The 17,488-nt window shown below is 36.5% G+C and overlaps 2 protein-coding genes across 3 annotated transcripts; both read right to left on the bottom strand.

Moving 5' to 3' along the window:
• Nucleotides 1-2,998: 2,998 nt before the first annotated feature.
• On the bottom strand, nt 2,999-6,228 carry tpgs1 (tubulin polyglutamylase complex subunit 1). The gene is made up of 2 exons (XM_048164550.1): nt 5,836-6,228; nt 2,999-3,686 (listed from the first exon to the last, which is right to left on the bottom strand). Exons 1-2 carry the CDS (start codon nt 6,102-6,104, stop codon nt 3,143-3,145), a joined length of 813 nt encoding a protein of 270 aa, XP_048020507.1. The 5' UTR covers nt 6,105-6,228; the 3' UTR covers nt 2,999-3,142.
• A 4,907-nt stretch (nt 6,229-11,135) lies between these two features.
• LOC125251509 (inositol-3-phosphate synthase 1-A-like) lies at nt 11,136-16,727 on the bottom strand. Of its 2 annotated transcripts, none has more exons than XM_048164535.1 (11): nt 16,528-16,727; nt 16,288-16,414; nt 14,888-15,049; nt 14,627-14,756; nt 14,358-14,551; nt 14,065-14,214; nt 12,878-13,093; nt 12,391-12,555; nt 12,087-12,200; nt 11,785-12,002; nt 11,136-11,708 (listed from the first exon to the last, which is right to left on the bottom strand). In XM_048164535.1, exons 2-11 carry the CDS (start codon nt 16,399-16,401, stop codon nt 11,510-11,512), a joined length of 1,662 nt encoding a protein of 553 aa, XP_048020492.1. In that variant the 5' UTR covers nt 16,402-16,414; nt 16,528-16,727; the 3' UTR covers nt 11,136-11,509. The 2 variants fall into 2 exon arrangements, with proteins under 2 accessions (XP_048020492.1, XP_048020493.1); XM_048164536.1 differs by lacking the exon at nt 16,528-16,727 and adding an exon at nt 15,875-15,945 and having other exon boundaries at nt 16,288-16,389.
• Nucleotides 16,728-17,488: the final 761 nt, after the last annotated feature.

The raw sequence follows: 17,488 nt of genomic DNA, 5'->3' as shown, positions 1-17,488 counted from the left end.
AAAATATCTTAATTTGTGTTCTGAAGATGAATGAAGGTCTTACGGGTGTGGAACAGCATGAGGGTGTCAGTATGTCAGTACAATATGTAACAAATGTCAGTAGACCGGGAAGATTTTAAAATGAGCAGTTCATTCATAAATAAGTAAGATCCCTGTGGAAATACAAACCGGAAGACAAAAGACAACGAGCGCAGCGCTGAAAAGGGGCGGAGCTACATAAGTTCTATAGTTAAAGATGCTGATTTTTAGGTGGACTGTCCCTTTAAGAGCGGCACGAGTCATCGTTAGGTCTGTAGTGTGTTGACGCAGCGAGTGATTGTGTAACTTACACACCCTGATCAATTATTGACACACAGACCTTCATTACTTTTAATACGCGAGCTGGGCTCAGTCAATGTCTTTCACTGCAGCAGCCTGTATGAAAACAAGCTTATTTCCTCTCTGTCTTTCTCACATCTGCTCGATCAAATTGGATGTGTGAAGAACAAAAAAGGTCACAGTTTTGCAAAAGAAAGACGCACCAAATACTGAGACATTCTCAAATTCACTCTATTTACGGATATTTTACGAGAGGCACATGGGCGAGTGACGTATGCGCGCAATTTCCCGCCAAAACCATCCCGCCCGGTCTAAAGTATAAACACTTGTAATATTACCACAGTGAATCAAGGTAAGACAAAAACACGTTTTGGAAGAAGGATTGATGGTGTATTTACTCATTATTTAAATCGTGTTAATTTTGAACAAAAAGATGAACGTTTTATATGGAAAAAAGTCAGAGTTCTGATGATTTTATTAGCTGATACACAGATAATATGATCTCATCAAACTACAGTAGGGGAGAGTGGGGTAAGATGAGCCAGTGGGTAAGTTGACCCACCCCCTGTATCTTGGCAACCGTGCATTTTATGGTCATGTGACCATATATTTTAGAACCACCCATCATTTCTCCCAGACTGTGAAAGGAGAAGCACATGGGAAGAGTGGAAGTCACTTATTTACTTTAAAAACTGTTTTTGGCTTGTCAAAGTAAGATTTGAACATAACAGATGTAATGGTTGTTTCATCAAAGCAAATTTGTCCAGGTCTAAAACTATTTATGATGCATAACCATGCAAGTCATTTAGCTAAATGTTATTCTGAGTTGGTAAGCTAGCTAGCTTTTCCTAAAATGGCAGCTATGGGGCAAAGTGAGCCAAATGCTGTGGGGTAAATTGAGCCAGTGATTTAACTTACCCCACCATAAGGCAATGAATTTAAATTGAATCTGAAGTATGAACTGGTGTCATTTCAATGTAATATTACGCAGCTGGTTTAGTTTATCTTTATTTTCGAGTTTATTTGATAGGAATAATGTACATCAAATCCTTCTCCGATACGAACCAGAGGATGTTTAATCATATATATATATTTCCACCTGTAGTCTCTAATGGCCTAACATGGTCGACATTGCAGAAAAACTACCATGTCAAGAACCTTTTGACTAAAACGTTTATTAGTTTCAGTGACATTTATTCATTCTTATTTAGTTTTTATTTAATTTTACTCAAACTCTCTGTTCAGTCTGTTTATGGGAAGGTTACATCTTTGATGTTCAACATATTGTTTCAGAAATGCAAATAAATAAACATACTGAAATTTCAACTTCATTTGGTTGGTTTTATGTTGTTAAATTTAGCTTTAAAAAAATAAATTTTTGTAAAATAAATTTTACAAAGAATATTTGTAAAAGGAAATTTGATTATTAAATAAATTTTTCAAATAGCTACATTATCTTTAAAATTTCACATGGGTTTGATTCAGATTCAGTTAGATGGTCAGTTTACACCCACCTACTGACTCGGCTCAACTTACCCCTAACCTGGGGTAAATTGAGCCACAGGAACACTTTTTTTTAAGAAGCCATATTTTTCGAACCCTTTGTCATAGATGTATTCTGATCATTTAAAATGATAGGAAACATGCTGAAATTACTTTAAATACTTTCATTGTACTTCGGCCTCATTTTCCGGACCACACAAGTAAAAAGTGGCTCATCTTACCCCGCTCTCCCCTAATGCTTCCAGATGTACATGTTGAAGCACAGGCTCAAAATGAGACATTTTCTCTGTCTTTTGACTATAGTTAGTCCTTGTTCTCAGAGCTCTAGATGACATCTTTACTATGTACTAATGCAAATAAGATAACAATGAACAATATGTTGTGCAAATTTACAGTCACTTTCTTTATTGATGTTTCTGGTCTTAATTGTGAACAATTCATCAGTGCATGTTTTCATAAACATTCATGTAAAAAGTCTCTAATTAAAAATGCAGTGTTTCACTTGCAAATACAACAGAGGTAGAAGTAAAATGTGTTTTTAATGCTGAGCTGAAGCTACTGAGCTCTGTAAACAAACAGACGTATCATTAGAGAAACTGTGGTTCATCTTATCTGGGTGAAAAGGGAATTGACGCACTTTCAGTTCAGTCTGTAACAGAAATACACTGCAAACACTTCCTTAATTGAGCACTAAATTAGAAGAGTACATGAAACTGTATTTGTTTCCCTCAGATGGTTAAATAAACACCAAAACAACAAGCAGCACGGATACCACAGTTTTACTGCTTGATCAAAATGATATTCTTCATAAAATGTAATTCATAACCCACTGTAGCTCCATGACTGATGTGTTTTATTGGAACTGCATTATATTGATTGTACTGGATGATGAAAAGTGTCTCTATATAGTAAACTTTCTTTCTATGACATGTAAGGGTACAATATGCTTGGTTCTTAATAACAGTAATAATAAAACGTTCCATGCAAAAGTCTCTCCAGCTGACTAAAAACCACCTGCACTGCAAAATCATGATGTTCTTCCTCAGCGTTTCTGTCTTGTTTTCCAGCACAAATATCTAAACATCCTGGAGAAGCAAAATGACTGAAGATATTAAAGGGTTAGTTCACCCAAAAATGAAATTTCTGTCATTAATTATTCACACCCGTAAGACATTCGTTCATCTTCAGAACACAAATTAAGATATTTTTGTTGAAATGAGAAATATCTTCAGTCATTTTTCTTCTCCAGTAAATGTATCTTGATTTAAGAATGTTTAGATATTTGTGCTGGAAAACAAGACAGGAACAGAGTTTTTTCCTCTCAGGTCACCATTCGCACTCGAGCGATGAAGAGCGCCGCGGCGGCATCTTCAAACTCCTGCGCGTCCATGATGGGACCGTCCTGCTGTTTCCCGGGATGAGCCTCCGCCATGGCCTGCGCCACTTTAGCAGGAGAGATCTTGGCACTGGCCTCCAGGTACCGCGCCACGTCCGCTCCGTCCGCCGTCTCCAGCGCCTCCCGGAGGGTCGCGAGCACCGCCTGGCACAGCGTCCTCTCGGCCGGTCTGTCCGGAGCGCTCGCCACCGCCGCGTACAAACACTGGGACTTCCGGATGTAGTCGGCGAACACGGAGCAGGTCAGCACGCCCTGCCGGAAGAGCTCGAAGGGCACGGACTCGAAGTCGTGGCACTGGATGCGGCGCAGGAGCGGGGCGGCGGTGGTGCCGGAGAGACCGCCCTCGCTGCACAGGCACTGGAGCGTCTCCGTGTACAGACGCCCGCGGACGCCTCCGACACCGCGCTGACGCCGACCGCACTGAGTCAGCAGCTCGTACGCCACACGGATGTTGCTGTTGAATGCTGATCTGCAGGAGAAGAGAGAAAGAATGAGCTCAAACTCCATCTAAACGAAGGAATCACATTCGCAAGAGCTGGTTCAGCTGATAAATAACAGTAATGAAAAAAAATAATATAATAAAACAACATACAGCAAACCTCTTTGGCTTGAAAGAGACGAATAGAAGTAATAATAAAACAAAAAGAAACTGATAAAAAAAAAGTTCTCCATGGCAAATAAGAAAAAAAAAGTGATTAGATAAAATAAAAAATAATTAAATAAATATATAAAGCAAAATAAATGGCTGAAATTTTTTTCATGGCTGAAAAAATATTTAAATATATAGCAATAATAAAATAAAGCAAAAAAAAAAAAACTTCTCCACCATGGCTTAAAAAGATAAAAATATTATTGAAATAAAATTAAATGACAAAATATAAATTAATACTAAAGGAAAAAAAAAAAGAAAAGAAAGAAATCTCTCATAGCCTAAAACAGATAAATAATAGCAATAATAAAATAAAGCAAACAGAAATATATAAAATAAAACTTCTCCATTATGACTTAAAAAGATAATTAATGAAATAAAGCAAAAATTAAAAGAAACCTCTTGTAGCTTAAAAGACATAATAGCAATAATAAAATAAAACAAAAAAAAATAGATAAAAAGAAACTTCATCATGGTTTAAAAATTTAATAAAATATATATAAAAAAATGAAATATAAAAATTATAATAATCAAGTTTAAATAAATAAAAAACAAAATAAAAAAGAATCCTTTCTTGGCTTAAAATAGATAAATAAAATAAAATAAAACAAAAAAATAGATAAAAAGAAACTTCATCATGGTTTAAAAATTTAATAATATATATATATATAAAAAATGAAATATAAAAATCATAGTATGAACTTCATCATGGTTTAAAAATTTAATAAAATATATATAAAAAATGAAATATAAAAATCATAGTATGAACTTCATCATGGTTTAAAAATTTAATAAAATATATATAAAAAATGAAATATAAAAATTATAATAATCAAGTATAAATAATTAAATAAAAAACAAAATAAAAAAGAACCCTCTCTTGGCTTAAAATAGATAAATAATAGCAAAAAGAAAATAAAAACAAAAAGAAAAAAAATAGATTATAATAAAACAACAAACTGAAACTTTAGTAATAATAATAATAATAAAACAAAATTAAACAGATAAAAAGAAACTTCTCTACCATGACAATTAATGAAATATAAAAATAGTGATTTGATATAATAAAAAAATAATAAAATAAATATATAAAGCAGAATAAAAAGAAATCTCTCATGGCTTAAAAAAGATTTATAAAATATATAGCAATAATAAAATAAAACAAAATGAAACTTCTCCACTATGGCTTAAAAAGATACAATTGATTAACAATTTTAATACAAATGTAATAATAAAGCAAAAGAAACCTCTCATAGTCTAAAACATATAAATAATAGAAATAAATAAATAAATAAATAAATAAAACTCATTTATGGTTTATAACAATAATTGATGAAAAAAATATTAATTAAATAAAATAATAATAAATAACAAAGCAAAAATTAAAAGAAACCTCTTGTGGCTTAAAAGACATAATAGATAATAAAATAAAACATAAACATAAAAATATTAATAACAATTAATGAAATATAAAAATAGTAATGAAATCAAGTATAAATAATGAATGACACAAAATAAAAAAGAATCCTCTCATGGCTTAAAATAGATAAATAATAGCAAAAAATAAAATAAAAACAAAAAGAAAAAAGTAGATTTAAAAAACACAATGGCTTAAAAAATAATTAATGAAATATAAAAAAAGTAATAAACTAAAAAGCAATAATATAAATAATAAAACAAAATAAAAATAAACTTCTCATCATGGCTTAAGAGTTAACTAAATAATATCAATAATAAAGCAAAGCAAAAAAAATATAGAAAAATGTTTTTAAAAAAAAGATAATGGAATTTAAAAATAATAATTAAATAAAAAAAAACTCTCATGGGCTTAAAATAAATAATATCAATAATAAAAAGAACTTATAGGCTATATAATTTTAAATCATAGTTTATATTGTATTATTTAAGTCATGGTGTGTAAGTAATAAATAAGAAAAGCTGTAATAATATACATGTAACAGTGCCGGACCTCTGTGAGTGATGCGCCAGACTCAGGTGCCAGAGCGCGCGACTCACAGCCTGATGCTCCGATCCTCCGTCATCAGCCTCCGACGACAGATGCGCGAAGTGTTCGGCGAGGAAACCGACGGGATCCTCCGGCCTGGACTCGACCAGTTTGAGCAGAGCTCCCCTGAGCAGCGCGCTGACCCCCGCCTGGGACAGAAACTCTCTGTCGCTCTCACACTTGGCAGACGCGGAGTCCGACATCACTGCGCCCGCGCGACGCTTCTCCGCCATCTCACCCTGACGAGTCTCTCATTCTGATTGCTGCATTTGCAAACATTAAAATGATCTGCAGCGACGATCTGATTCGGTAACAGCCCAAATACAGTTGCTATGGACACATGATGATGATGATGATGATGACGCAGCAGGTCAGCTGACCAGCGTGTGCGAACCTGACCTTCCGGCAGGGGGCGCTTTTATTTTATAAATAATACTATTAAATCTATTAAATCAGTATATTAGTACTAACTTGTAAACTATCAGGTGTTTTTAATCTTTTAGATGCACGGATCATCCACATGACCAAAGGCATGTTTATAATATTTATTTGTTTCTAAACTCATTTTTATTTTTTTCATCAAAATTTGTATTTATTTATTTTAATCTAATTTATAGGTGCAGTAAGCGATTTCTGAAAAACTGTTTGAAATCAACCCAGACACGCCCCTTCCTTCGTTGCTCCGCCCCCAAACTGCACAAACACACAAGATTGGATGTTGCATATCATAACTGAAGCAAAGAAAAATTATGCTTCAGTGACTCTCAAAACTGTCATCTTACCAAAGACTATAGATATAGAAAGACTGTTCACTCCTATTAGTTATGAATGGGAGAAACGGCAGCGCGCGGAATACATCCCGCCTTCTAAGTAGGGTTGCAATTATCAAAGCTGGCCTTGTACGTGCTTCTATGTCCTACGCCTTCCCTGTTCTACTTACAGAACGAACGCGGCACCAGTTACGTTTTTTTTCCGTAAGTAGAATAGGGAAAGTGTAGGACATACAGCGTAAGCTTTTTGAATAATACGGAAAGCAGAAGCACATGCAAGGCGATCATTTGTGTTTATAAATCATATACAGCTGCACTGAAACTGTAATTTTGACCTTCAACCCGTTGAACCCCAGTGAAGTCCACTATATGGAGAAAAATCCTGGAATGTTTTCATCAGAAACCTTCATTTCTTTTCCACTGAAGAAAGAAAGACATGAACATCTTGGATGACATGGGGGTGAGGAAATTATCAGGAACATTTTATTTGAAAGTGGACTAATCCTTTAATAGGAATATATGGGAATTAATGGGAATAAACAGGGAATTTGCAAAATTGCAGGTTAGCCTATAACAGGGTACTTAAATGTAGTTGAAAAAAACATCTTGGTTTTGGTTAAAACAACCATATTTAATGCAATTTTAGTTGAATTTTTACCTTGCACATTCCTCAATCACATTCACACATCACATGACTTACTGCAGGGCTATTGAGGCCACACCCCCTGCATTCCCCCAGTCCATAACATACACATTTCATCAAAAATACAGAAAAAACAGTAGCATTGTGAAATATAACTATTTAAAATAATGGTTTTCTATTTTAATATACATCAAAATATAATTTATATCCTGTGATCAAAGCTGAATTTTCAGCATCATTACTCCAGTCTTCAGTGTCACATGATCCTTCAGAAATCATTCTATACATTTATTTAAAATAGAATCTTTTGTAACAATATACAAAACAGTGGCGTAGCCACGGGTGTGCCAGGGTGTGCCGGTGCCACCCAAAGTGGCAGCTGGCACACCTAAAATAGGTCCAGGTGAAATTGCAAGCACAACAAACCTCACAAGTATCGAAAATGGGATACTTTCCCATAGACTGGAGTGAGACCATAGACGTCTCGCGAGCTGTCGCGATCATTCGTGGCTCTCTGTGGCTTGTAGCGCTAAGCGCTTCAGTTCATGCAGAGCGGGCGTGAACGGACCAACTCTTCCACATGTAATAAACATGAATGAACATCCAAAGGTATGTTGAAAGATATAGTAGAACTTACCAAAATCCGTATCATGTCATCTTTCATGTTCATGTTTCAACTGTGGAAAGGTGTCATTAAAACATATTGTAATAATGTCAAATTTACCGTCACATTTACCTCAGAAAAGCCCTTTAATGTCCAAAAACGCATCAGTCAGCTACAAAAATGAACTTCGAGAGGAGCATTTTGCTAAATATATGCACTATTGCATATTCATTGTATTTGTGCTTAACATGTACTTCAATATTGAATGTATAAATCTGTTTTATGACAGCCACCATTTAAATTTTTAGGTCTATATAAAAATGAGTAGAAATAGCCTATAATTGTCATAATTTTTTTTTATTATAACGTTATTATAAAAACTGTGTAATTTATATGTAAGTAGCTTACAAATAAATTAATTTGTAATATTATAGTGATGTAGGCTACCAGCTGTGGTTCCATGTATAATTTACAGTGTTGAGAGAGATTTTTTTCTTTGAGGAAATTTGCTGTACCTGACGGGCACTTCGGTAAAGTTGGTTTTATATTCGCACATTCGGACTTCTGGTAAATTCAGACTTTCCAATAAATGTGCAATAAATTAATGTTTGCGAATTTTAAGCAGCGACATGATATTGACAACCAACGATTGTCAACTTACAACATTTTTCACATTCGATCAAAATAGGCAAGTATTGTTTTAATGGCATATTTACTTGTGAATGTCCACTGAATGTCCAATGTAGTTTGATTAACAAGGCTATTGAATACGGATGTCCGAATGTGCGAATATAAAACCAACTTTACCCTGACGGGCCCCAAATTAGTCAATAATGAATCAAGGAAATCAAATCGAAATCAAACCACAAGCTTCAGAATCAAAATCAAATCCAATGGTGAAATTTGTGTCAATGCCCAGCCGTCAATCATTTTTTTGTTTTTTTTTGTTTTTATTTAAAGCAAATGTTGTTTTTTCCAATTATTTTCTTGTCAGAGTGCACCAGAATGCGTCGTTAAAATCCCGAAAATGGGGGAGGATGCTCCCAGACCCCCCTACAACAATTTCAATTACAATATTTTGTCCGGTTGCACATTAATCGGACAATAAATATGGCACACCCAGTTTTTCTGATGCACACCCAGAGTCACTTTTCTGGCTACGCTGCTGATACAAAACCATCATTTGAAAGAAATTAATACTTTTATTCAGCACGGATGTGTGAAATAAGTGATGTTAAAGTGATATTGTTAGAAAAGATTTTCAATAAATTCTGTTCTTTTTAACTTTTTATTCATCAAAGAATCATGAAAAAAGAATTACAGGTTCCAAAAAAAAAAAAATACTAAGCAGCACAATTGTTTCCAACATTGATAATAAGGATCATGTGACACTGAAATAAATAACACATAACAATTGCTGCAATAAAAATATATTTATTTTACATATTTACTCAATTAGAATTTAATGCGAAAAATAAATAACTGTTATTTCATGTTATGACCAAACAAAATGTTTATATTTATGTTTTTATATGATACATTTTATATAAATATTATACATTTATTTTAAAAATTCCCAAATTTTTCCAATTAATTCCCATAAATTCCTGTTAAGTTTCCAAATTGGAATATTTCCAAAATTCCCCAGGTAAAGTTTCCAGAAATTTACCGGAAACTTTCCACCCCTTTGCAACACTACTTCTAAGTAAAAGAGCCAATCGCTGATTGATAAAGTCATTAGAATCTCCGGTTCCCATAGAAACCCGAGACTCGCGCTAAGGACTGCACATGCGCATTGGCTAGTCTAGCCTGAAAAATAAGCTTTTTTAACACTATTTGAGCATAAGACATAACATTTATGGGACAGTTAATGTCAGATTTTGTTGCTGATTTGAACTTATGTTATTTAATTGTGAGTTTGCTGAGAAGTTTCAGGATTCCCCTATTCAAATAGATAGGACTTGGTCTTGGATGCCCTCTATAGACCTTATGTAGCCCCGCCCCTTTTCAGCGTTGCGCTCGTTGTCTTTTGACTTCCGGTTTCTATTTCCACAGCGATCTTACATTTATGAATGAACTGCTCATTTTAAAATCCTCCGGGTCTACTGACATTTGTTAAGACATCTGCTTTAAATATAACAATGCTCATGATAACTTTCATTAACTCTACAACAAGTAAATCCACTTAACCAACTAATTATTCTTTGACAAAGATGCCATAGAAATGTACAGAGCTACCGCAAAGCGGAAGTTCAAAGACAATTTTATAAAGATGGCGGCGCGCTTGTTTCTCTGGTAAATAAGGTCTATAGACCTTATTTTCCAGAGAAACATGCGCGCCGCCATCTTTTGTCGTTGAACTTCCGTTTTCGTGATAGCCCTGTATATTTCTATGGCATCGCTGTTGAAGAATAATTCGCTGGTGAAGTGGATTTACATGTTGTAGAGTTAACAAAAGTTATCATGAGCATTGTAATATTTAAAGCGGGTGTCTTAACAAATGTCAGTAGAACGGGAGGATTTTAAAATGAGCAGTTCATTCATAAATACATAAAAGATCGCTGTGGAAATACAAGCCGGAAGTCAAAAGACAACGAGCGCAACGCTGAAAAGAGGCGGGGCTACATAAGGTCTATAGCTACCGGAGGCGTTGCAAATATGGCCGCCGAGTGAACAGACTTTCCTCGAAAGGGACTTTGGCTTTTACTACAGCTAACATTACAACAACAGTATAACCCGGTTCTGTAAAACAGCTAAACTAATGTTACTCACATGTGGAGCAGTAAAACAACTCGACCTCGGCGTCCGTTTTCAGGCCTTCCCGCTTCGGTCTCTACAGCGCTGAAAGTTTTCTGATATTAACGCGGGTCCTAAAGCTCTTGCCTGATCATAACCCTTCTTTTTCAGTATTCCTCTGAGCTTTTCTCTTTTTTAGTGTCTCTCAGCCATCTCTCTTTCTTCAAATCCCCCTCTCGCTCTCCTTCTCTCTCTATCCTTCCCCATCATGCGTGGACACGCCCCCTGCTGCTGATTGGCTATAAGTGAACACGTTTCTCAGAAATCTCTTACTGCACCTTTAATTTATTTAATAGTTTAATAACTAGTATTTTTATTTGAATCACATTTTTATTCTGATTTACTTATTTGAATCTTATTAGTTTTCCTCTCGACTTTTCCCATCCCTGTATTATATTATACATTAGAATAAAAACGAAAACGCGTCCTGAAATGACTCAACCCAATGACATTCATTTTCTCAGTGTTTAAGTGCATTTATTTGCCAAATAAAAACAATTCTCACTATTCAGGAATGCTATTTTTTCTTCATCTTCTTAAACCAACAAAAACTAGTAATTACTCAGTGCATTAATGTATAAAACCTGAAAAAAATGTCAATGTTTGAGAATGCATAGATGAATATTTCATCCAGAAATACAGTACTCACTAAACAAACAAGAACAGAAGCCATTCATATTTTCATTGCCAAATGCATATCCAAAAATCACTTAAGAATATGCATTAGTAAAAGACTGAAGAAATGCATCATAAAGCAATAAAATAGTGCACTCAGCAGTAAACATCCACATCTTGGTTTGTTTTCATGCTCCACTATGAAAGCTTTTATGAGATTGTGTGCTGCTGCATCTTCTCATGACTTTTAATCTCGATGTATTTGGCCGACTGATAAGCACTGATGTGGTCGATCTTTCCATTGATGAGGACAGGATGATGGATGTGGTTTTCCTCTGAATGCATGAAGCTCTTCTCCATCTTGTGTTCCAGCTGCATGTGATTCTGAGGCGGGAGGCCGAGACACGCCCTGAACGACACAGAGATACTCCATTTCATGCAAATGCCGTCAGAAGCGATGCATGATTTAAAGAATTGTATCTCACCTCATGATGTTTTCGATGCACGCACGCTGCCGGAAGAACGCGTTGACCACCGGCGCCCCCTGTGGCACGAGAGGGGCTTTGAGGAGGAAGCTGAGCAGCGACAGGACGCTGTGGAAACTCTGGAAAACTGGATCCTCCCGAGTGCAGAATGTGATTCTCTGACACAGTTCTGTCAGGATCACCAGATCCAAGATGATGGGACTGGCCAGCAGAGAGTCCTGAATGCATTCAGTTCATTAATTAATCAAGTCACAATTAATTTGAGCTGCATAATTAATATTCCTGCAGTGTGAATAACTGACCTCGCAGGTGTTGTGCATAGCGATGGTGTTGGTTCCGCCCATCATGATCTCGGAGGTGTACTCATCCATCGCACGCTTGCTGTCGCCCACATAGGGCACATATTTAATAACCACCTGATCACACAAACACAAAGTGGGGCAACCATTTGATTTAGTGTCCTATGACATTATTTTTGCATTGCAACGATATTTTGTAACATTTTATAGTCTTTACTGTCAGTTTACATCAATTTAATCCTTGATGAATAAAACTATTCATTTCTTATAAGAATAAATCTTACTGTTTAACAAAATGCACACTCACACAGTGGTCAGGTTTCTCTCCGGGCTGGTACAGTATCGGGTTGGACCGCACTATATCATCCACCACGTTACTCTTTGAGATCTCTTTAGATCGAAGCTGCTGCGGCGCCGACAGATTGAGCCCGTCGTTGTTGCCGAGATGATTATAACTCACTATAGAAGTGGGCTGAAAATTATCAATATGTAATATTTATGATTTTAATATATATGGTTTTCGTAAATTGTTACCAGAAAATTAAATTTGTGCCTTTATTCCTTTAAAAAAACATGGGAAACCAATACATGGTGCCACATTTGTTAAAGAGGACCTATTATGGGGCTTCATAGAGATAGGAACTAATAACAGATTGGGAAGAGAGGAGCTGCAACAATGGAGAATATGGGGAAAATAATGAATATTTGAGCATGAAAACCTGTTCTAGCAGAGCCCAAAAACAAGACCTCTATAATGCATTGAAACCCCAAACACAGACAAGTAGTTCTCTTACCTTGATTCCCGCACTGACCAGGAAGTCCACCAGAACAGATTTGATTTTAGTCTGGCCGGATTTGAAGTCGTCTCCACCAATGAAGACTCTGCGCTGGATGGCCAGATCCACGGCTCCGGGCACAAACGTGTTCTGCGGGGATCCGTTAATGTACGCACAACCCTCCAGAATACTGGCCACCGCAAACATGGTGGAAGGAGACACTTCCCCTCCCGTCTGTGACAGAAACATGACAGAACATGTGCTTCTTACCCATACTGATTCATAAAACATCAACTTATTCAAACAGAAAAATGGGTAACACTTTACAATAAGGTCCCACTGATGCATTAACTAACAATAAGCATTACATCTGTTAGTTAACTGTTCACTGTTAATTCATGTTAGCGCAGGTCCATGAAATGATATACTATTTTTTAATTTGAAAAATGTTGAAATTAATATTAACTGCGAGTACGTTTACACGACATCGATGTACTAAAGACGGAAAAGATTTCCTTTGCTTTTATCACGTACAGACGACAATGTTGTGAAAACGATCCTGGTTCCCACGGGTCAGCAAAAACGACTAAAAACACTGTATTCTGCTGTCAGACCAGTAGATGGCGATGTCCCTTTGTACAGAAAAACTACGCGCCAACAGACTGAACACGTAATACAAATGCACAAGACGAAATTCACGTTTTTGTAGTTTACACAGAGACGATAACAGTATCGTTTTCAAAAACTTGCGTTTTCAGGCCCCCAAAATGCCGTTGTCGTGTAAATGAACGGCTGAAATGCATAAAAAGTTTTCCATTTTTGTTGAAAACGGTGTTGTGTTCATTGTTCGTTCATGTTAAGTAATGCAGTTAACTAATGTTAAAGGGGCTTGTTAACTCTTGTTATTAGCGACACCGGTGGCCGTTAAGTGAACTGCAGCCAGAAACGTATAGCTTGCACGTAAACGTCACATTTGATTTTCTTGGCTAAAACGTCCTTTACATAAATATCAGTTTACAGGCTTTCATAGACAACCTAGGAAGTCGTGGGAAGGTCTTGTTTTTTGAATTTCGTTCACACATTGACAATAAAAAAAAAAGTGATTAATACATGAAAAATTCTTACATATAGCCCCTTTAACAATCTGAACCTTTTTATTGTAAATTGTCACCAGAAAATAAACGAGCTGTAGTGAAATGCGGCACCTCAATGGTGTTCAGCAGATTCTCCGCAGTGTCATTGACACCTGGAATGACGTCACAGAATCTCTCGGTGTTTGCGGTCCAGAGAACGATGACTTTATCGACGCCGCTCTTCTGTCTGAAGTCACAGATGTCTCTGCGGATCTGTGCCACCTGACACAAGGACAGAAAACATCTTAATGAAAAAAACATTTTAAATTTATATATCTACTCAATGTTAACAAATGGAGCCTTATTACAAATTTTTTACCAAAATATTTAATAACCAGTGCGCCTGTAAACAGTAATTAATACACCTGTTCAGCTTTGGTTCCTCTGATGAGATTGTCAGCTCTGTGCTCCTGGTTCGCAGCAATGAATTCTGGGATATAGACGGATGGTCTGGGCTTGAGCTGGTTCATGTGTGGGCGGAGCTTCTCTTGCAGGCTCCAGTCCAGAACCTGAGCGCGCTCCATGGCTCCGCCCAGATCCAGAGACGAGATATCCCAGCCTGCACACACACACATCTCCAGTCAGATAATGTCTGGCTCAAAATGACCTCTTTATAATGGAGTAAACCATTTACCGTCAAAAACGATGTCATTTGGATGCACCATCGGCAGCAGATCTCTGAAGGGAACGTAAACCTCTCCGTCAGGTCCGGATCCCAAACACACCGTGGAAGATTCCAGCAATGAGCCGTAGTAATTCGCTTTCTGAAAGAACAGCAAAGTATTTACAAAGATTACTAAATACTGTAACACATGTTTTGCTGTATTGGGTCTCTGCTTGATGTCTAATGAACTTAAAAACATTGACACAGTTTGCTGAATCTCAGACTCTGTACCTTCACTCCGGTCTTGGTTTTCCAGGTCAGACCCAGTTTATTGGCCAGGACAGCAGCTGTGACCGTGGTCCCGTTATTCCCACCCCATCCCACCAGCATCACACCCAGCCTGGGCACCGTCCTCTCGGTGCGGAAGGAGAACTCGGTGCTGGACGGCGTCACCTGAACAAAGAACATTTTGAGAACAATCACATTTAGTTTTATTAAAATATTATTTCTGAACGTCTAGTTTATTAAATGTTTTAAAAACGTTTTCTTTTCTAGGTTATGCAAACGTTCCATTTTATCATTCTGCAAACATTATGGGAATGTTACTTTTGTAAATCAAACCAGTGATTAAACGTTAAACTTCACCTTGTTTCTCTTAGTAGGATGAAAATAATCTGTTATTTAAACTGTGATTAAATTGTATAATCAAAGAACGCTCCCTTTACAGTCGCTGGAGCTGTCAATCAAACTGAGTTTATCAGTGACTGAGTTCTTGGAAAACTCCCATTTTATTCAACAAATCTCTTATTTACATTGAGTTTGCACTGTTACACAATCTAAATATAATTAACACTTTACACGATTAGTTAACCTTGAGAGCTGTAATAATAAAAACATGCTAAAAGTTTTCGAGAGGCTATTTCATATGCAAATATGTCAGCCAATCACAGCAGTGGGCGTTTACACTGAAGTCTCACAGCAGACACGCCCCGTGCAAATCAGAAGATAAAATCAGGGTAGCAAAAATGTCTTTTATTTCTAAATTATGACGATTTTAGATGTAAAAACAGTATAAGTGCACCCCAGGAAACATTATAAAACAATGCAGTTCATGACCCCTTTAAAAATTTCAACCAATGGTTGCATTTGTACATATTTGACCCAGACATGGGTTGAAACAACCCAGAGTGTATACCACGCTCACAATTTACTTATAACAAGGGAATAAATCAGTAAAATGTGATGTCTGATGAAGAGCCACTTGGCTTGAAACATCACCTGTGATGAGAACATGAAGTATTCTTCTATTTTTGGAGCTGTGGTGTGCCAATTTTAAACCGTCTGCCGTCCTAACAACAAAGCAGCATCAAATATCAAAAATAAAGACCAGATTAGTCAATTGTTTGGTTACCCACATTTATGCAAGATATCTTCTTTTGTGTTCAATAGAAGAAATAAATAAATACAAGTTTGGAACAACTTGAGGGTGAGTAAACGATGACAGCATTTTCATTTTTAACCTTTGCTTCAGTGCCAAAAACACTCTGGAGTGTTTCAAAATGTTGTTTAACAGAAGTTGCATGTTGCAACTACCAGATAAGGAACAAAATGCAATGCAACTTTATTATTCACACAGACTCTCCTATTAAAACCCTCAGAATCCATCAGTTTAAAGCTGCTGAAACACTCACAGTGAACTCGTCTCCATCTCGACACACAGACGCAGTGTGGTAACAGTAACGGGACTCGATGTGTTTCTCAGTGTATTTCACATCAGCGCTGTTGATACGAACTTTCTCAGGCATGATGATGATGAACCTGCAACATGCATTAATGCAACTGCTTTATACAGATGTAATGTGCAACATGAATAATGAAATACAGCGTTGAAGTTGCATTCTTGAACAGTATAATTTCAGCATTAGACATACCTTTAATGTTTCCCGAGCAGAATAAGAACAATGTAAATCCTAGAAGCATGTATTTCTGAAAGCAGTTGGAAGTGTGCACAGGTTCGAGTTCACCTGCTGTCTGATGATCGCGCGCCGCTCACTTTATTCCGCGGAGGCGGAGTTACCGAAACATTCTCGATGCTTCCACTCGTGGACCAAAATGTGAGGATGGATGATTCTGGAGTCTGTAGTAAGTGTGAGACAAAAGCCAGTGGAAATGTACTAGGTTAGTGAAGGACAGTCAGACTGCTCTAGATAAAATCCCAAGGTTTTCAGAGACAGTGGAAAATTACTGCAGATGAACTGCTGAACTGATTTCCTTCATGTAGCCTAATTAGCCATCTAAATATGTTAACTCTATTAAAGGCACACTATGTAGTTCAAAATTATTACAGTTTTTTTTTTCAATTGCTAACAAGCATTGTTCAATACTGAAGCCATGAACTCTTCATACAGTCTGCATTACCATGGCCAAACAGTGAATCTGTCCTCCAAAACTCACTCAGACCAACAAAACACTTCAGATATGTCTCATATATTCTGATAAGACTTTATTTTTCAATATAATTCCTGCTGAAATGTCATCATTCTGATTTGAATGTGCTTTCATCAGTTTTGAAAGCAGCGTGTTAGCATTCGAAAAATGAAATATATAGTGTTTTGCAGACGGTAAATGACAAAAGTGTTGATGGATTTTGATCATTGCGTGAAAGCAATAATAAAAATGACTTCTGTTTCACTGAATGTTTGAAGAGTTTTGAGAATGTGGCTTCAGTATTGAACAATGCTTGTTAGCAACTGGAAAAAAACTGTAAAATGTAAATAATGAGTTTGTAATGACCTTCTTCTTCTATATGGGGAGGCTGCAGACCTGGAGCCGGTAGATATACGCCCCAAGCAGTTTTACGCCCCTGTTGTAACTCATGCGTCCAGTAGGGGG

This window comes from Megalobrama amblycephala, linkage group LG17 (assembly GCF_018812025.1).
Source record: "Megalobrama amblycephala isolate DHTTF-2021 linkage group LG17, ASM1881202v1, whole genome shotgun sequence".
In the NCBI taxonomy this organism is placed as follows: Eukaryota; Metazoa; Chordata; class Actinopteri; order Cypriniformes; family Xenocyprididae; genus Megalobrama; species Megalobrama amblycephala.
Note: the sequence above shows the minus strand (reverse complement) of the source record. Positions and strands in the feature narration are given on the sequence as shown.

Coding starts and splice junctions, on each gene's coding strand:
- LOC125251509 (XM_048164535.1), bottom strand. CDS start 16,401: ATGCCTGAGAAAGTTCGTATCAACAGCGCTGATGTGAAATACACTGAG. Junction 15,050..16,287: donor GAGATGGAGACGAGTTCACT/GTGAGTGTTTCA, acceptor TTCTTTGTTCAG/GTGACGCCGTCCAGCACCGA. Junction 12,556..12,877: donor TGGTCAGTGCGGGAATCAAG/GTAAGAGAACTA, acceptor GATAATTTTCAG/CCCACTTCTATAGTGAGTTA.
- tpgs1 (XM_048164550.1), bottom strand. CDS start 6,104: ATGGCGGAGAAGCGTCGCGCGGGCGCAGTGATGTCGGACTCCGCGTCT. Junction 3,687..5,835: donor CTGGCGCATCACTCACAGAG/GTCCGGCACTGT, acceptor CTTCTCCTGCAG/ATCAGCATTCAACAGCAACA.